General features: G+C 47.3%; 1 protein-coding gene across 1 annotated transcript in view; it reads right to left on the reverse strand.

The window, feature by feature from the left end:
* EPHB1 (EPH receptor B1) overlaps positions 1 to 20563 on the reverse strand; it is a 420917-nt gene that overhangs the window by 63726 nt on the left and 336628 nt on the right. Inside the window, exons 8-10 of the mRNA XM_059920279.1 lie at positions 17599 to 17707; positions 16696 to 16760; positions 4668 to 4790 (exon numbers count right to left, since the gene is read on the reverse strand). Coding sequence (XP_059776262.1) covers positions 4668 to 4790; positions 16696 to 16760; positions 17599 to 17707 — 297 coding nt within the window. The remainder of the gene's footprint in view (positions 1 to 4667; positions 4791 to 16695; positions 16761 to 17598; positions 17708 to 20563) is intronic.

Here is a 20563-nt window from a genome sequence, read left to right on the forward strand (position 1 = left end):
GGCATGTCTACAGATCAAACCGATCAGAATGAAGCATTGGATCAGAACTCCACAGGTCAATTGAAGCTGACCTGTGAGTGACTCCTATGAGTCAGATTCATGGTTATAAAAAGCTGACATCCTCCAAAGATACCAGATGGCCGTCTGCCCTCTCTGAAGGGACTTCAATCATTCCCATCATCTGCAGGGAAAAGAGGAAGGATCAGCCTTCCTCACTCCACTAGGCTCCTTTCAGAGCACTGAATGACTCACCACCTCACTCAACCTCTCTCTAGTCTCTCTGCGTTCTCCCAGACTCCACCCAGTTCTCCAAATTCTTATCCCAGTTATGGTTTTCCCCCAAGGACATTCAACCATACACAACAAATATTTAACTAACTGTGTACCTGAGTGTCACACCAGGCCAAGCATGGGACTCACAGAAGTACTTACGTTTCATCACTCCCATGGAACTTTGAGCACGGTGATAAAAGAGGGTCACTAAACAAATAATTACATAATGATTAATGAGCTAATTATACAGTTGGCCCTTGAGCAACATGGGTTTGAACTGCACAGGTCCACTTCTACGCAGAATTTTTTTCAATAAATAGGTACTACAGTACTACACTATCCACAGCTGGTTGATTCCAGGGATGTGGACCCATGGATACAGAGGGCTGCCTGTCAAGTTATACACGCAGAGTTTCAACGGCTCATGGGGGTCGGTGCACCTAACCCTTGTGTTGTTCAAGGGTCAAATGTAATTCAGTCCTCTTGGCTGGTGTCACACCTGGCTCACAGTGACTTGCTATTTATTCCTTTGTTCAATATCCTCAGCAATTGTAGAAGAAACTTTGGAGGTTGGTGCCATTCTTCAACCTTTTAGTTTTTAGATTTTACTCTATTGGCCTTTACTCGCAAGCACAACCTCCAGTCCCACACCCTGGGGGCCAGGCAGCCCCCCTCTCCCTTCAAGGTGTTTAACCTGATGGCCCTCGCTTCTGGCCACAACCTCCATGCCGTGTCTCCCCATCAACTCCAGCCACCAAGCCCACTGGTCACTCCATTCGCCATGTGTGGGTACATTCTGGTTTAGATGAGTTTACTCACTGCAAAGCAGCCTTCTTTACCACCCTTGATCCCAGCATCGGCCATCTCAAAACTTCTCCACGTTTCCAAGCCCCATAACTGGTCTGCATGCCTCTGAGTCCTTACCTACCCTTTCCCAGCACCCCTTCCAGTCCAATCGAAACACAGGTTCATCAGGTTCTTCTCCCCCCTCACTCCTACCACCCGCCCTGCTCAGAAACCACCCCACTCGCCATTTTCTACAGGACAAAATCCATACTGCAGTCTCTGGATTGCTAAGCCTCAGCCTGATTCCAGACTTAATGCTTGATTCCTACCTTCAGGAAACCCCTCCCCAGCAACCTCCTCTCAGCCTTGTTCTCAGAATGTGCCGCACAGAGTGTCAGCCCATCCACAGCCTCCAAGCCCTCAGAGGACTCTTCCCTGAGTCCTCTCCGGCCATCAAGCCTCTCCTCCTCCCACCTCCGGGGCTGCGTGTTCTCTGGTCCCTCATCTTAGCTCTTAGTCTCCTCCCCTCCTCTCGTGGAGTGGGACTGCATCTGTGTTAGACAGTAACATATCAGCTGGGATTATTAGGCACTGAGTGTGTTTTCCAGAATCCACCACAGTCACAGGCTGTGATCTTCTTGAATTCTTAACCTAATCCTTCCTGCAACAAACATAGCCCTCTCCTCTGGATCTATTCTCAGCAGGAATGGGCCAGTTTTTCTGCAACCTCTTTGAAATTATCTTGCATCTTCTGGAAGGCCGGAGTGTGCTGGTAAGCATTCAACTACCAGCTCTCCAGAAAACGAAGAAACAAAGACCCTTGATTTGTAGCATTTGCTAATTCTCATGGTGTAAATACTCCTTCCATGGTTAATGTCAAACTACCAACACGATGCCACCGAACACAGGGCTGGAAAAAGATGCACACAATTGGCTCCTGCGAAGTAGTGCAAGCTGGCTCCAGCACACCACTGCTGGAAGGTCATGGTCATTCCCCTCCTTATGTCATTTAATTTTCCTCTTCTGTCTCATCCTCTCATGAGTTTCACAGAAACTTACTTTTTCTACTAGTTTCCATCCCTGAAAGCTCAGGCCAAAGGTGATCTCCTTTGTGAAGTCTTCCTGATGCCCCAACTCACTCCCAGAACAGGAAGCTAAACACTACTCTACGTTGGTCACAACCTTTGCACATACCTGTGTTGTGGGTTGTGTGAAATAGTGAGCATGTTACTGGCCTGTTTCTCCCCAAGACTGTCAGACCTCTGAACAGGAGAGTGTCTGTTCTTCTCCACACCCACATGCAAAAATTATTCAATAAGAGCTTATTGAGGGAAGGAGGGAAGGAATAGAATGAAGGAAGGAGCAATGATTTCTGATTCTTCTTCTCATGTTGTGTTACCATTTTGCAGCCCAGATTTGGTCCCCTGAGCCGAATCTGCCAGGTGGCTAAGGGAAATATTGCCAATTACACTGCATAAATGTTACCTTACAAAATTTTTTTTTTTAAACTCAACCTTCACACCAGCTCCTTTAGCACAATGTGAAGTCAGTCTCAGGCAGGGCGTGGGAGAAGCAGGAGTGGTGACAGAGAGAAAGAACCGGAGAGTGGAGAGAGGTTGACACCAGCCAGGAGTGTCTCCTGTTGAAAGTGCATCAAGTTACACATAGTGAATTCATATCCCCAGGGATTAGCTCTGCGATCAGCAGCAACTGGGCAGAAGTCGTTATCCCAAGCTGCTGGCCACCTTATAAACTGCTACATGTATCAACCCTCCCCGGGATCAGGTGAGCCATGGTGGGGACTGAGCCTTCTCTGAGCAGAATGCACAAAAATGGCAGCATCAGCAAATGCTACCCAGCATCCAGCAGTTGGTGAGCTCACTCCAAGTTGCCACTCCCCAGCAGGGTCATAAAGTGAGAAGGCTCTTTACTCCTCACCCGATAAAGTCGGGAGGGGGGCTGACGTGTGCTCTCTGGGATGAAATGCAGTCCAGAACACATTGCTCTAAGCACATGACATAAATAACAACATTAAAATCGCTAGCACCATTGCCACATGACATAACAATGAACAACGCGGAGGAATAGGATGCTGGACTGAACGTCCTCTCCCCCTGCCCAACACTCTTTCAAGTTTACTGAACAAGTCTGAGCCCCTATGAGTCATCAAATTTATCTGGAATCCAGCCTTCCAAGGCATGATCCTTAGGTCTGTCAGTGTCTAAGGGGCAACAGAAAATTATCTGCACAGAAGTGAAAGTCGTGGTTCAGTATTTAATGAAAGTCAATGGGAAATATGTATAGATTCATGTGAATCAGATTACGGTCAGCCTGCTGGAACACGTGAGGGGTTGGTAGGAAGAGAGTGGTGTGTCCTGACAGGGAGAGTCCCAGCATCCACCACAGGGATGCCATGAGGTTGGAGCTCTTTAAGAGGGAAATCAGAGCATGAGAATGGTGGCTTAAAGGGCAAGCTTTCAAATGTGACTTTCAATTTCACAGATGGCTTTTTGACCCCTCAGTGCATTAAGAGAGGCAGTGAATGGAAGGAGTGTGACTTTCCCCCTAAAGATAATATATGGAGTGGCTGTCTGGAAGACTTTGACTAAACATATCTTATGGAGTTTAAAATATTATTCAGAGAGGCAACCCCATGGCTCTCCAAATACTGACATGAAAAAAAGCACTTCCAGACATAGGAACTACAAAGAAGAATACAACATATGAGTGAAGAGATATTGAATAGTGGCTAATACAATTTAAAGAAGAAAAGAAGACAAAGAATGTTGTAGAAAAAAAAGTAGGAAAGAGGACACAAAGCAAACACATCTTTGAGAAGATTCAGAAAAGATAGCAGAAGGGGCAGTAAAGAGATTACTTCCAAAGGAATGATATTTTGGGACATTTTACTCATTTACATCAATAAGGCTGGAACCATTGCCCAACTGACTCAACTACTGATCCATTAAAGGAAGATGAAAATTTTAGATCAGTCTTTAGGTAGAATTTCCTAAGAGCATCTCAGGCAGTTAGCTCTCTGTCGGGCTGGGTTTCTATTCCAATGCAGGAAGATGGATGAGAGCACATGTTTTTTGGGAGAGAAATTTGTCTTGTATTACCATCCATATCGTAGATCTTTTGTTTATAAATATGGATATGGGTGAGCTTTCTTCTGGAAACAGTGGTCCCTCTTCAGTTTATCATGGTCTGCCTCCAAATCCATGTACATCAGAAAAGGAGAACTGAAAGTGTGGGAAGAAATCTTGGCCCAAAGCCATGGAGATATGCGAATCAGTGAAGGGGATACTAGGTCCAGCTTCTAAAAATGTGTATTTCTCAATTGGTTACCCTCTTTCTCTCTCTTTATCTGCATTTGGTGGTCCATTTCCAAAGCTATTTCTGAATCTTTTTAGACTAGAGTTGACTTCTCTGCAATACCAAATAAGCTTGGACACCGCAAACAAGCTCCCCAGAAGATCCTTAGACACACATTGTAGATGGCTTAGACATATCTTCTGGGGAAAAAAATGGTAGAGAACACCCAGAGCAGTGGGAAGAGGATGTTTGGACACCAAGAGAACAGAAAGGAGGAGAGGGGAGAGCCATACCTGCTCCGATGACCTCTTCGATTTTCACAAAAGAGACATCAATCTCCTTGGCAAACTCCCGGACAGCTTCGTTGGGGTCCTCATAAGTGAAGGGGTCAATGTAGATCTTCATCCCTGGGGAGCCTTTTTGGAGGAGATAAGCAGGGTTAACGTCCCAAAGAGGACATGGCGGTCATTAAGCACTGGCTGATGTCCCCAGCAGTAAGGGTACGACCGGGGCGGGGGTGTCTCTCCTACACATAGGGCTGCCTCTCTTTTCCTTGCCGGACCTCCCCATCTCCCTTCCCTCTGGGCCATGCTAGCCTGGTTCTCTGTCCTCTACTTCTCCTCTATATTTTCTTCTGTTTTTGAGCTCTTGATGAAATGTGAAGCAGATTACTTATAAATGACAGATCGGGACCAGTTCCCACACTGGGCACTCACAGAAGGCAAAGAAGCTGATTGATGCCAACCAAATGCATTAGCAGAAAAGTGGTGGTAAAATGGTAGGGCAGATATCAATATTTATCAACTTGACAACTTTCCTGAGTGGAGGCCACCGTTAAGGTTATAACTGACGGCTGTGTCCAGGGCTGGAAGAGGGATGAGGATGGATTTAAAAAGAAAAAAAGAAAGAAATTGCTATTAGAAAAACCTCAAGATAGGAGTGCCAAGCCAGTATACCAGAAGAGAAAATGGGAAGAGAAAAGCATAGAAAACACTGGGAGAGGAAAGAGCAAAGTCTACATAGAAAAAAATGAGGTGGAGTGAAAGAAAAATGGTGATTGAACCCCCATGCCTTCAGACACAGTGAAGTATGAAAAGTGAATAAAATGGTGAATGAGAAATACATAAAGGAATATGGACTTTGTCACTGATGTTTACAGTGGCAAGATAAATAGGTGTGCACAGGGACAAAATAGAAAATCGTCATTGCAGAAAAAATACATTCAAAAAGTGGAGAAGAGGGGACAAAAGAAAGGAAATGGAACCCAAAAACAAATGGATTCATCACAATGTCGCTTTTCACCGTGTTGGATGTGTCATTAGGCAAGAATGGAGATGGTTTTCCTGGGGGTGATGTGGTGGGAGGTGGGCTTCGAAAGCTGCTCAGCACGGTCTGGCATCGCATCCTTGGGAAGAGTAGCCATTTTCCCTGCCCGCCGCTGCTGTCTGGTTCGTGGAAGGGATAGGTCATCAGGGCAGGCAGGTGTGCAAAAGCCCAAGTGCTGTGCCCACGGTGGAGGCTGGATCTCAGGTTCCCCGAGCTGAGCTCCTCTCAGCACACACTTCCCACCTGGCCACCGTGGCTTCTTCTCAGTGAGTCCCAGCCCTGAGCGTGTGGTCTAGTTTTGGCATCTTTCATCCCAAAAACTTCTGGTGACTCTACAGCTGCCCCAGATTAATGTTGCCGTGATCACCAATTCAGGCCAGAATACAATCCAGAGGGAGAAGGAAGATGCAGCAAACAATTAAAGGGGGATATGTTTTGAAAGCCAAAGAGAGCCAGGTGCTCTGACCAGAGCAATTGCTTCTTTTGAAAGCTGGGTTATTCCCAGTCATGAAATGAAAGCACTCCAAGCATGCTAGGCGGCTTGCTTTAGGGTGGTCAACATCATTCTAGAATGCTCTTTGAAAACTTGGGGATGACAACATTAACTTTGGAATCTGCTGATTGAACTTTGGACAAAGCAAATCCTCATCTTTATAATAGAGTGTTCTAATCCCTGGGGGGATGGAGGGAGGGAGAGAGGGGAAGAGAGAGAGAGAGAGTGAGAGAGAGGGAGAGTTTAATAACAGTGGACAAAGGGGAGAACAGAGCTGGAGGTTCATCCCTTTCTCCTTTGATCTGGAGAACAAGTGAAGTGCAAGAACGATTGAAACCACATAGAAAGTCTAACAACCCAGATCAGTATCTCCAGGCAGTCTCACTTTGGGTTTCTCCAGAAGCAACAGCTTGAGACAAGGTTTTGAAAGCAAGTGGCTTATCTGGGAGGTGATCCGAAGAAGTAGCCGCAGGCGAGTGTGACAGATAGGAAAGGAAGGCAGCCTATGAAAGGTGTGCTCTCAAGGCACTTACTGCCTTGGGGCTGTGAGTAATTGACACAGGCTTAACTCCCCACCCCCTAGGAATCTCTGAGACCCTATGCTTCAGAGTTGGCCCACCCTAGGGTGGAGGGAGCTGACGAAGCTCCACACGACTCCCATCAGTCATTGGTTGAGGGCTGGCTGCCCTGCTGGGCAGGTGGGCGGGGAGACTCCAGGGCCTGAGAGGTGCTTAGGTGAAGAAACACAGATGCTTCAGGTGGAAGCCGGCTAGTGTGCGCTGGAGGGGTGAGCTCAGAAGACGAGGTCACCACAAAAGACCCACTCAAAATGCTACAGGGGCAGCAGGCCAGTGTCAACAACCTGTGACTTCTTCCCAGGTCTGGGCTGAAATGAGAGAAGTCTCAGAGCCCAGAGGCTGGGATCTAGAGGCGAGGTCAGAACCCCAAAGCCTCTCACTAGCCGGGCATTCTGAGGCAAGACCACATACATCTCTTATAACATTGTTTTCCTCTGCTGACGGAGGAGGGAACACCTTCTTCCTGGGGCGGCTGTCATATTAAGGACCATGTTGCAAGTGACATACTTAACACGGTGCCTGATGTACAGGGAGGGCTCACAAGCTGATATGCTCGTGATCATTATCAGTAAATTGTTCTAGGAAGTGTTTGGGGCGGTAGGAAGAGGAAGCCGGGGGACGGGCATGGGGGCTGGGCATTGGGGGGCTGTAAAACGCTTAGGGTTATATTAGTTACTTTAAAAATACCACCTTGTTATTTTGGATCAAGGGCTTTTAAACGATGTATGCTAAGCTGTCCTACAGGAACTCTTCCATGGAAACTAATTAAACAATCTAGAATGTGCTGTAATGAATGGTTTGCAAGTAAAGACATATATAAGGATGAATGAGAGAGGGTTCTGAGTTAATGAGCTCCACAGATACTGGCCCCAATCAATTCTGGGACGGAGCTATTCCCAGAAGGTAGAGGCTCATCTCTTGATGGTGCCAGGATTCATTTAGGTCAGTGGCGTCCGAGCAAGGGCATCTGCATGGGAGAAAGTTCACATTCTAATCACCGTGTGGTGTATTCACGGGCAGCTGTACTACCGCACTGGCTTGTGGAATTAAGGAGTGCGTGTGTGTGAGTGTCTATGTGTGTATGCATGTATGTGAGTGTGTGTATGTGTGTACAAATGTGTACGTGTATGAGTATGTGCATGTGTGAGCACACACGATGTCTCAACTGCTGTTCTGGGCCAGGCAGGGGCTTTGGTCATCGCTGAAGCTTTTCACAAGAAGCCGAGGAGGTGGCACGGCGTGTAGACCTGGTGATGCAATGTCAATTTAGAACATCCTGCACCTATGCGGGGTAGGAATCAGTTCTTGTCTTCCCTGAAATTGAGGATACCATTGTTAGACTGAAAAGATGATGAGGAAAAATAAAATGTCTTCAGCTAGGCAGAACAGGTCATTTGTCTTTTGGCTCATTTTGTGTTTCTGCATAAATCCTGCATCAGCCTGTTCCTGCTCCCACTTGCCAGTGAGCAGTTTTTAATTATCAGGGAAATGGTATTTAGTGCAATGAATCACCAGACAGTGAACAAGGAATTCGAGTCAGCTGTGGAGTCGGGCACAGCCAAACGTTTGGAGACAGGGCTCAGAAAATGTTCTCAGATGGTGAGTGTTGGGGAAATATTATTAATGGCAGTTATAATAATATCAGATGTAATATAGCTCTATAATGTAAGACATTTTATAATGCTCTGTCCAATGCTTCACATTATTGTTAGTGTTAATATTATAATATTTATAATACCTTATAGTTTCTGATTATTTTCATCATTTTTAACATAGGTTACATAACTTTGGCACAAAAGTGGTATGTACAGATCTAAACTGATTGATGGTGCTGAGAGAGAGAAAAAAAACTTCAATTTTATGATCTTCTAGTTTACTAATCTCTATTAAAGATCTGATTTGCAGATATGTTTATTCTTTGGTCTCAAAACCCATTTATGCTGTGAGTGGGGTCACAGCCTGGACTGTTAAAACTTTAAAGGACCATAGTCCCAGGAGATCTGCAAAAGCTTAAACATGAACCAAGGCTTTAAAGGTGTTAACTTTGGGGAGAAATGACTCAGCCATTATCCAGAGCCTTCTTGCATGGCAGGGAGCAGTCCTTGAAGCACAAGAAACTCCTGGGTATTGTTGGAGATCCTGTATCAGGAGATTAGTGTGCTCTCAAAAGGGAAGAGGCTGGGATAAATTTGGGGGATGCTGGCAGATTGTGGGGTGTAGCTAAAAAGTCAGCTTGACATGTTTACAAGTGCCAGGGTCTCAGGGTGGGATAGCATGGGCTGGTAAAAGGCCAGTTCTAAACAGTAAGTGACATTTAGGTATTAAAAGTGGAAGAAGATGGAACACTGCCATTCAGCCCTCTTGTGCATTCAGAAAGTACAAAATCAGTACTACAGACAGCTTGCGGGTCCCATGAGGGAGGCTTCAGGGTGCCAGGAAGAGCCCAGTGCCCTCCTGTTGGTGTAGGATTCCTAGAATCCCACAGTAGGGTCCGGAAAGCTAGTGCATAAATTAGGTTGTTTTCAGTTGTTGATAACTTGTGTCCCAGCAGGTTTGATGGAGCCATAGGAAAGGGGGACATCTGCCTCCTCATTCCCCATTCTGGATCCAAGGCAGACTTTGTCATATTCGTGACTCACCTAAATTTGGTCCAGATATCTAAGCACAAGAGGGAAGCTGTTTAGGAATCTGAACGTAAACTCCGGTTCCTGGGAGGGACCTCATCCAGTCCTCTGCCTCAGAACGTTGATCGCCCCTCTTTTTCTCAATGCTGACCAGACACCCAACTAGCCCTGTGCCAGGGACTGTGGGAGCTACAGGGAAAACAGAGCTCGTGGAGTTCTCAGAACACTGAGACGTGAACAAAGTGGGGAGCAGTGCCAGAGAGTCTAGAATCAGGATCCCACACCCGGAAACAAGCTGTAAGTGCTGCAGAAACCAGAGAAGACGGAGGACTGTGGATGCTAGTCTTCAAGGTCAGAGTTCTAGAAGGACAGGTCATGTGGTCCTTCACTGAAGAGGGAGAAGCTTGAAGTGTCATGAGGCACAGCTCAGTGAGAGACCTGCCATTGCACGAGCGGGGACAGTGTGGTCAGCTTGAGTGTGGAAGGAACGGGGGGGGGTCTGAGGCGGAACAGTGCTAATGCACTAGTGGGAGGGCCTTGACTACCATCAAAGGCATCTGGATTGCTGCCATTGGACACACAGAGCCGACAACTGTGCCAGCAGCAGGGAAGGGATGTACTGAGAGCAAGGGAGTTCATTTCGCTGACAGCCCGCAGCATTCCCTTGCATCGTTGCGGGGAAGGGGCTGGAGGCTGAGCAAACAGCTCTGAGGTTGCTGCTGTAATTACGGTACAAGATAACAGTTTTTAAGCAGAGCATCGCAATGACAACAGCAGAAGAGGCAAAAGAAATTTCACAGGAATGACTGACAGCACTTGGTGAGCAATTAAAGATGAGGAATGAAGGAAGGACCAGAAGAATCCGAATCAATGCCAAGACTTCCAGAATTAAGTGGTCCTATTAACCAGGTGATGGACTTTGGGAAGGAAACCCTATTGTTAGGGAAGTTTGCACACGTGGCTTTAGACTTTGAATGCATGGATGAAATACGCAAGGCCTAGAAGTCAGTCAGAAAACTCAGAATGGAAACAGCTGAAAGGCTGGATGTGGAGTGGTGGATGTGGTGGACACATGAGTTACCCAGAGCTTCACACAGTTGAAGCTGTTGATGTGAAAGGCTGAGGACGGGCAGTTTCTTAGAGCAAATCTACCAGGAAATGTTGATGGGCACTAGAAACACTTTGCTCCGCCTGCTTGGGGTCAAGACCAGGACGATGGGTGGTTGTCTTTTTCCCTGAAAGAATGGAGGCCATGGGTGTCCAGCCAAGGCTAGAGGGAGAATCCAAGAGAGGGAGCCCCAGGGTGGGCAACAAGGCTGGTGGAAAAGCACCGAATCTGAGGAAGCTCTTCCTTCCACTTTCTGTTTGGGGGTTTCACCACATTTCAAGATTTGTTCTTAAAACCACAGTTATTGCCTAATATGTGTCTCCAAGAGAAGGAAAGTGGACCACAGGCTACTTGCTATTGAGGAAGGTATTTCAGGAAAAATAGTTTAACATCTCCCTGCTTCTTGGGTATCAATGACCAGGACAGGCAGGTCCTTCCAGGCAAGGCCCACTGTCTCTGGGCCACTGAAGTCCTGCCAGGAACCTGAAGGCAACAGTCTAGGAGCTGGGGACTCAAAGAGTTACCCTGGTTTCTAGAGGCTCTGGCTTTGAGCCAGCAGCAGACAAATGGGTGAAGCTAGCTCGTTAAATTTATTTGACATTTAATAAGCACTCATTGAACACTCAGCCACCTTTTGCACCTGGGGGCCTTTCCTCCTCTTCCCATAGGCCCTCATTTACTAATGTTCAGGTACTAATGCTCCTGTTACTTTCAGGAGAGGCAGCCAAAATATCCATGGTCTGTGTCCCTCCTCGAGCTACACCTGACCTTCACCCTGGTGTCCAAAGGCGATTTCCAGTGCGCTGGATGCTGTGTCCTGTACGGTTCGGATATGTCCCTCCCACCCAGAGTCAGGAAAGCTGGGTGTAGAATCTCGGGTCGAATCAAGTCCAGTGCCCTACCTAAAGCAGGAATCCTCTCTACAACATCCTCTACAGCAGCCTTTACTGATATCTGTCTCTGCAAGACCAGAGAGCTTACCTCCCTCCCCACAAAGCAGCCTGTCTCTGTGTGGACAGTTCCAGTTTGGGGGGCTGTTCTTACATTGAATCAAAGTCTGCCTACTTGGATCTCTCACCGATGGTTCCATTTAACACAACAAAGCACAACAACAGTATCACCTTTCTTTTGCCGTGATGGTGTCATGCTTGATTTTGACCCCCAGGTTCCTGTCTGCATTTCTCCAGCACCAAATCAGTTGGTGTCTCGGAGGTGACAGGTCAGGACTTGGCACCCTCCATGGGTCGGCTGCTTTGTTGACCAAGTCCTTCTTGACACATGGGGTCCCCAGAACCAAGAACGTCCTTCTAGATGTGTTCTCACCAGCACAGAGGACAGCATTTCTGTGTATCACCTCCTCTGATCCCAACTTTAATTGTGACCACAGAGTCATAAAACTCTGGACAGGCTACTTGACTTCTCTGAGGCTCTGTTTCTTCACATGCAAAATCTACCTCATGGGACGGTTATGAGGATCAAATTAGTTAATTTAAAGTTACTGTGCTCAACATAGTAAGTGCTCACATTGGAGGCTTTTAGTAGTATTATTCTGCATTAGTAACAGTGCTTAACCTTTTTTATTAGCTTTTTCTCACTCCTATTAGGCATGTGATCAACTAAGTACTGAAACTTTTCCATACAAACAGATAGCAAGTCAGGTCTCCTCCTTTTTGTGCCGCTTTATTTTTGTTTTAACCAACACTAGCTTCTAGATTTATCCCTCTAACATTTTGTCTTGCAGATTTCAAATTAGCATTCAAAGCTGTTGTATAGTTTTGAATTTTGATTCTGTCTTCTGTGGAGTTCCTTAAGCCACCCAACTGTTACCTACAAACTTGATAAGCATCCCTAGGCTTGCACTTGACTCATGAATTTAAAAAAACAATCAAACAAACAAGAGATTGAATTGGATGAGAACTAGAATAAAACTGGTGACTTCCTTCCTGGCTGACAGACTCACTAACTCACCAACTTTTCGTATGACGACCAGCTCTGTACCCACTTTACAGTGCTTTCCCACGGGAGATCATCAAATATTTTTGCCAAAGTAAAAATCCACTACATATACAATTCCTCTTGAATTTACTAAATGCATAACCCTAGTAAATGAGATGAGGTCCCCATAACTTTTCTTAACAATCCTGTGTTCGCTCCCAATGATCACTGAATTTAGTTTCAGAACCCATCTGCTTCCCAGTCTCTTGAGCATTCGGCAGGGATCAAGCTCACCCTCCTGTTCTGTGGTCCCTGTGTTCTGTCCTCTTGTCCTGTGTGAAAATTAGTGTGTTTGCCAGTCTTATGGTCTTTAGACACATATCTTATTTGTTTTTTCTTTTCTCAAAGCTTAACAAAAGTAGCTCGGTGATTATATCTGCAGTTGCCTGTAACAAGGAGATGATTCTGTTAGGGTTGCTTTCTGAAAGCCCTTGACCCTTTACCAAGCCCTTACCTTCTTCTCTCCCCACCCCTGCACACTCCATCCATCTCAGAAATCAGTGCAGTGTCAATCACCATCAAGTGTATAGTTGTCCATCCAAGCCCCAAAAGTACCTTGTAGCATTTCCAAAATGTAGCATCAACTGGAACTTTCTAAAGATAGATTACCCAGCCTACCCTAGCCCACCTGGATCATCCCATCCAGGCAATTTTTAGTCAGCCAGCACCTTCTGCGGACTGGCCCATGGAAACCATGAGAACACTCCGTCTGTCTGCCTCTTCCCCGACATGGGAAACCCACACTCCCACCCACCCTTGAACATGAACCACAGGTTCCCAGGCTCTTCAGCCCAGCATCCAGCACCACATCCATGCACTTTCACTTCCCTACCTGCCTTCCCTCTAGTCTCTTTCACCCAAATCAAATCCCCCCTTACAAGTCTGTTCTCTGTGCTGCAGGCTCAGAGCGGGGATGTAAGACAGTGCCCTAGGGAGCATTTGGCATTCTCAAATTGACCAGATCTGCCAGGGCTTCACAGACTAGAGAAGGTATTATGTTTGCCAACATTTCTGTTCTGTCTCCTTCAGCCTTTGCATCAGCTTGAAAGGCAGGTCTGGGAGGGCAGGGGCCACTGACCTCTGTATGTGGCCCTATGCCCTCCCTGCCTGTGGGGAAGAGAGGCAGGGGCCCCCTCTGGTACTGATGAGTGAGGCTGGGGAACTGCTGCAGGTTTCTGTCCCTCCCAGGGCAGGAGGCACTTAGATGTCCAGGTTACCATCCACGTCCCACAGTGAGGTGCATGCATGTGGATGGCCCAGGAATGGTTATGTGCACACATTCACATCAGGTGCATACAGCTTTCTGCCTCCTGCAGTGGGACCCAGAGAGGGGACCAACAAACCACCAACTAGGACTTCTGAGGTTAGTCCTCACCCCATTTTGACTTGCTCCTGACCTCCAGCCACCTTGAGCCTCTGCAATATGGTAAGATCATGGGCTCTGCAGCCAGGTTTAGAGGGTGTGCCGTCCACCTTGGCCACCCATGAGTGGTGAGACCAGGCAAAGTCATGTCATTAATGTCTGCCACTTAGAGTGGTTGTCAGGGTCAGAGGGATTGAAATGATCCTCCAGAATAAAGTTTCCAATGCACCGAGTAGGCTTTCCATAACTAATTACTCCTACCCTCCTCCATCTCGGGCCAGGCCCATTCTCCACCAGAGCCTTGAGTTTCCTCTTCTGCTATATGTGCGCTGAGTCTTCTCCCAGCTCCACAGCCCTTAGACTGTCATTCTCCAACAGTAATAGCTTTAGTCAGAGTGATGGATGTCCGTGGGAGAAAATGCACTAATGCAACTCAAAGCATGAGGCTATGAGTTTAGAGAACCAGAGTGCAAAGAGGAGCCAGGTTTCGGGGACTGGATAAAAAGAGAACAGTTATGAATAGGAGGAAAGAGCATTTATAAAAAGGAGAACAGATTTAAAAAGAAGACAGACTTCTAAGGCCAAGGAGGGAGTGAACTCTGGTCCATGAAGAACTCTTCGTTCCCGGGTCCCACCCTCACTGGTTGCAGCAAGGCCTCTGCTACCGCAGACTGGGTGGTGGGTTTTCTGTGGACCCTGAGAGCCAGGGAAGCCTCCTTCTGTTGGCCTTAGAGGGGACAGAGTTCCCCAGAAGCAGGCTGTGAGCACTTTGGGAGCAGACCTCTGTGCACGTGGGTGCCATGCGGCGGCCCAGCCAAGCCGGCCCCTCCAGAGCAGAATGGTCACGTCTGAGGTTGAAGTGCCCAAAAAGGCAGCAAGATGCATCCCAGCTTGATGCTTAGGGACTTTCTGTACCCCGACTAAGGGGTGGTGACAAGGCTTAACTTACATCCCTTTAAAAAGGGACATTCTCACCTTTGGGCGTCTCTAGTCTTCAAAATGGCACTCCTCCTTTTGAACCCAATTTTGTGTCCTCTGCTTTCAAGCCCACATGGCCATCTTTAAATGTTTCATCCAGAGTTCAAAGGATGCCAAATCTGAAATAGACTTTATAGTGGCTCTCAACATGGCCAGGAGTCAGCCCAGACCAGGGAGGCGGGGCAATGTCAGAATCCCGAGAGGCAGAGGCAGGGAGGCAGGGCAGTGGAGAAAGCCCTCCAGGTAATTCTGATGCACCCTGAAGGGGGCACCTTCACCTAAGAATCACAGATAGATCAAAGTCTCTGTTCTTAGGAAGCTAAGGCCCTGCCTGGAAGGGAAATGTACCGGTTACTATAAGAAAAATCATCTGTAGATTTTGCCGTGAGGTGCAGAGTCAGGATGTGAGGAAAGGAGAGAGAACACATTCAAGTTTCCCCTCTAAAACCAGTGATGTCTGGTTAAAATGGAAGCCCAACTTGCCTGCTGGGGGAAAGAAAGAAGGGTAAATGGGACTCTGAGTTTTGCAGGATCTGTGCCTATAGCCTTAGAAGGGGGCTGCTCTCCCAAACCCTCACTCTCCATTTGTGCTCCTGATCGTGGGGGCTGCCTGGACCACCGTGGGGGCCTCAGCCGGTGCCCAGCCCGCAGACCTCTCCCAGCCATGACGGCGGAACAGCAGCCCAGCTGCCAGGGGCTTGGTCCTCTACAGACCCTTGGCAGGTTCTTGTTCTTGGGTTGAAAGCCCCCGGGGAACAAAGCCATATCTACAGAGTGGCCTTTGTGCAGCTCCAGCCAGCATCGACCTTGGCAATGCCCGAACACGAGCCCCTGGGTGGTGAAGCTGCCATGGGAGCATCCTGGCATCACTCTCCTGCCTTGGGTGACCTCAGGTGAAAACTTTTGCCTTGGAGCCCATTTCCGCTCCCAGAACTGCCCAGTGAAAGCCAGCTTAGGATGTGTGTAGACGGAGCCTGTTTTGCGTGCTCACTGCCCAGTGAACAGGGAGAGGGGGGCAGGCACAGCCACAGCAGGACTGAGGTGAGATGCAGCTCACGGCGGAAGCCTGGGACAGAGAGGGCACAGCACACAGTGCTGGGGCAGGTTTCTGAGGGCGTCCGTGGAATTCAAAAGGAGTTATTTAGAATCAGAGCGTGTCTGCTGTAAAGATCTAAGCGTTCTGCTTTCTGGACTGAGTGGGACCTTTGCAGATCCTGCAACGTTGTCATTACACAGATCAAAGAATAATCCTGACACAGGCCTTTATGTTTCACGTTGGCGAGGGGAAATTTTAGTTATAAAATATTACATTTAGGTTTTGAAAAAAAGAGAGTAGATAGTGAGTGAGAAAAACTTTTAAAGGCACTGCTTAAAAGAAAACACTTGGGAGATATCCCAACACTTTGGCCTCTCGGGCTCTGCTATCTTTTTAATTCCCTACATTCATGTTCTCTGGCTTATCTGTGAAGTTGGTTAACACATTCCCCAGCCGCTCCATTGGATAAGATAAGGCAGAAGATGTTAATAGAGAACCCTCCGTCTTTTCCCACTGGGTCTGATTTCAGGATTCATTGACTTGCTAAACCCAATCTTCTCCCTGCATTCCATGTCCTCTATGGGTTTATCAATGCAGAAGATAATCTACCCGCCAGGCATCCAATGAGTGCCCACGACGGGCGGACACAGATGGGGTGAGCAGCCTCGGTCCCTGGGGACCCAGCCGCTGGGCGCTGGGGGCCAGGAGGGGGCTTGTGATTGGGACCGGCCAGTCTGGCTATAAGGAGCCCTCAAGCACTCGCCTGCTCAACTCAGTGGTTCTCCGGGGCTCAGGTGGTAGGTGTCTACTTTCTACTCACCTCGGCCTGTGCTGTAATGCTGGAGCTTATCACTGTACACAGCTTCTTTGCTGTAAGCCCGTTTCCTGTGGACACAAGGGAGAGGAGCGCTCTCAGCTGGGGTGTACCCTGACCACTCTGCTCCCGGGCCTCCTGTCCTGATGGGGGCTCACCCAGGCATCTCGTGGGGTTGGGTACTGCAACTCTCACTTCAAGTGGAGCTCCTGTCGTGGCCAGCATTCTGGCTTGATCACCACCTTGGGCAGCTGGGTCAAGGTCTTTCAAGTCAAGGTCTCTCAGAGGCCGGGCAGGGCTGTGCGTCTCCATCAGAGCTTGGTGCAGAGGCTCTGGATGACGCCTATTAGCACTCTGGCCGCACTGCAGAACTTCTCGGGAGGGGCCAGCTGAATCTGGGCTAACCACCCAAGGCAGCAGCAACAGTATTAAAAATTCACAAGGCCTTCAGGGCCTGCCGTCCTGCAGACACGGAGCTCCTCGTTTCCTCCCCAGCTCCCCTCCTGCCCCACTGCGCCCTGCGCGAGGGCCCTAGCTCTGTAGCCAGAGGACGGGCTGCGGCACAGGGCGTGATGCTCCAGTGGGTCAAGTGAAATTTTGTAACTGTCACTCCAGGAAAACAGTTGTGTGTAGGTGGGCTAAACGTCTTGGCTAAAATGAGGTTTGAGGACGAATGCTCAGAGCCTTGCCCAGCTCTTACAGAGAATTTTATCCCAGGCACAGAGGAAATAAATAATCTGGAGAATTCTAGGCTGCCTGTGGACGGAGATGGGATGATGAGTGTGGTGAGTTTGACGGTGCGTCCCTGAACGGTCAGGCCCTGTCCAGTCTGCATGACGTGGGAGGGGTCCACAAGCAGGGCTTCCTGCGTCTAAGGAGAGCAGGTGGGAGCAGGAGCGGGGGGCCTACCTGCTGCAGACGATGGAGATGGCCACCAAGGACACGACGAACACGACCCCAGCTGCCGCCGAGCCAGCGATCAGGGGCAGCTGCTCACGCAGCTCAGACTTGTAATCGTCTAGGTGAGAAAGAGGCATTAGAAGTTTCCTGTATGCCCTTTGCATAGGGCTGGTACTCAGTGATGACAACAAAGACATTAGACAGATAGATAGATAGATAGATAAGATACAGCTTCAGAGCTGTAAGCCTGACCCAAACCAAGAGTAATCTTTAAGTCACAAATAAACAAAAACAACGAAAACCAAATGACAGTGTCAACAATAAAGGCAAAACATCAGTGACAGAGGATCTCAGAACTAAATTGATGACACTGGTCCCAGGGCAGAGGTGACTCCAATCTACACGCCCTCATTCGGAGGGTCTCTCAAAGGTCCGTCAGCCACGTTAAGGATACGTCTAATGGGGGGAATGGAAACCACTGCTGAAGTACCTTATAAAACGCAAGTTGCTGAGATGCAGCCCAGTCAACAGACTCGCTGAGCAGAGGTTTAAGAGTATTTGCAGCCAGCAGACACCGCACCCAGTGCTACAGAGGATGAAGGAAATGCCAAGAAACAGCCCAGCACTCTCAAGCTCACTCTCAAGAGAATGGGTCCAGGCTTCTGCTGGTGTTAGAACCAGGCTGTATCACATGGGGAGCGGTTGCCCGCCAGTCACAGAGGCAGACAGAGCTCGCCCAAACCCTGGCTTTACCATGGGGAAGCTTGGTGATCTTGGATAAAGCATTTAGTCTCTCTGACTCTCAGACTTCTTATCTGTTAAGATGAATTTTTTAATCAGATCATGTGACATATTTCACAGTGTTTGATCTATCACGGATGCCCTTAATACGAATTCTCTTTTCCTTAATCCATATAAACCACTTGGCCCAGTGGGCTATTATTATTATTGTGGTTATTCTCTCACTTGGTGTCAAGGAGCCATTATCGAATGTTCGGGACTGAGGCAGACGGAGGTCAAGCTAAGTATGTGCTATTACAAGTAGGGTAGCCGGATATAGTGAATAAAAGTATGGGCTGGATGGTTAAATGTGAATTTCAGATAAACAACAAATAATGTTTTAGTCTAAGTATGACCCAAATATTGCATGGGAGATACTTAGACTAAAACCTTATTTGTTGTTTATCTGAAATTCACAACATTTAATTGACCATCCTGTATTTTATCTGGCCCCCCTAACAATAATTCCTCTTGAAGTGAGGTTCCCATGCCCTGCATCAGAATCACCCGAGCCCGATTGTTAGACCTATTTCCAGGCCCCTCAGACCTACTGTATCAGAACCTCTGAGTGAAAGGCAGGGTATCTGCGTGTTTACCAAGCACTCCAGGTGGTTCTTAGGAACCCTGATGTTTGGGAACCATGCTTCAACTCTGTGTGTGGAGGATGAGATTTCAAAAGACAAGGATGTTGTTCTTGAAGCCTCCCACTCTCTAGAAATCAATTTAAAAGACTGAAGGTAGAGTTTCAGTTTCCCTCTGCTGCGAGCTTTTTGTAATATGTGTGTTTAAAAAAAAAAAAATTTGGCAAAAAATAAAATAAAATAAAATTCATGTTAATTAAAAAATTCCTAAGCCATGTGACCTTCACCTTTTCCAACTAATTTCTAGAGAGTCAGAAGCTTCAAGAACCAATATCCTTGGGTTTAGAAGTCTCCTTCTCCACCCACAGAGTTGAAGGATGGTTCTCAAACACTGGGGTGCATAAGAATCACCCAGAATACTTGGTAAACATATAGATACCCTGCTGTATAAATGGGTTTAAAAAAAAAAAAATGAGGCAACCAAGTCAAAAGTTAGCAGGTTGTAGCTAAGAGCAGCCAGGACCACAGTGGCTCTGCCCCACGTGGAGGTCACCTGCCCAAAGCATGGTCACTGACCCTGGGTGGGATCCCACAGGTCCTGCCCGCCCCAATGACCCTATCACTGACAACCTTCAGACTCACCTTTGTGCTGCAGGGAGGCCTGAACCTTCAGTGAACATAATTACTACCGATGTGTGAACCTCAGTCATTAAGATAAATACTCTCGAATTTGGCCACTTACCAGAACTCTCCTACATCCAACCTCTGTTGGGTTTACAAAACTTAACTGCCAAATGTAAAAGGAATAGCCTTCTTGGGAGAAATTTGTTACTTCTTGATTTGTCTAGCAGAACTGCCAAGAGACCAGTACTCAGAGCATTTTGAGTTTGGGCTTTTAATCCTGTGTACCTCCTGATGCCAAAGTGCCCATAAATCTAGATGGTAAGTGAGGTGCAAAGAGGGGAACAGAATCCTTAAGGAACCGACGACAGCCTGTGTTCTTTCATACCAGCAGTATTACTCATCTGGATAAACTGGCTCACCTTTCTACCCTAGCTCACCATCCTCAAAATATGAACCAAAACTCATCTAAAATAAACTCAGAGCTGGCTGCAAACTCTCATCCTACAAAGGCCAGACAGCTCACATCAAAACATCCAGGTACAGATCAATGGGAAGTGGGGGGCAAGCCCCCAGCTCAAGGCAGAGTCCTCACACTAGGATGCCCACCAGCATTGGCTTCTCTTACAATTTTTCGTAAGAAAATGGATATTATAATTTTTATATAAAATCATTTGATTTTTAAATCTTTCTGACGACTTTTCAAATTGTTTCAAAATATAATATGGGTCAGTAGAAAACCTCAAGCCCTCTTAAGGGCCTCATCAGAGAGTGCTGGCCTAAAATAAAATGTTATGTAAGGGCAGAATGTTTTCTATATAATTTAAGTAATAAAGGAAAAATTAAAGGCTTTCAATTTGTGACGCTGGGAATAGAGTGACACCTGGGAAACTATCAGGACACAGCTCAGCAATGAATGAATAAATATAGATAGATAGGTGGATAGATAGTAGATAGGTAGATGAATACATACACTACGGTAAGTGGCTAAG

The sequence above is a fragment of the Balaenoptera ricei genome, chromosome 4 (genome assembly GCF_028023285.1).
Source record: "Balaenoptera ricei isolate mBalRic1 chromosome 4, mBalRic1.hap2, whole genome shotgun sequence".
NCBI lineage: Eukaryota > Metazoa > Chordata > Mammalia > Artiodactyla > Balaenopteridae > Balaenoptera > Balaenoptera ricei.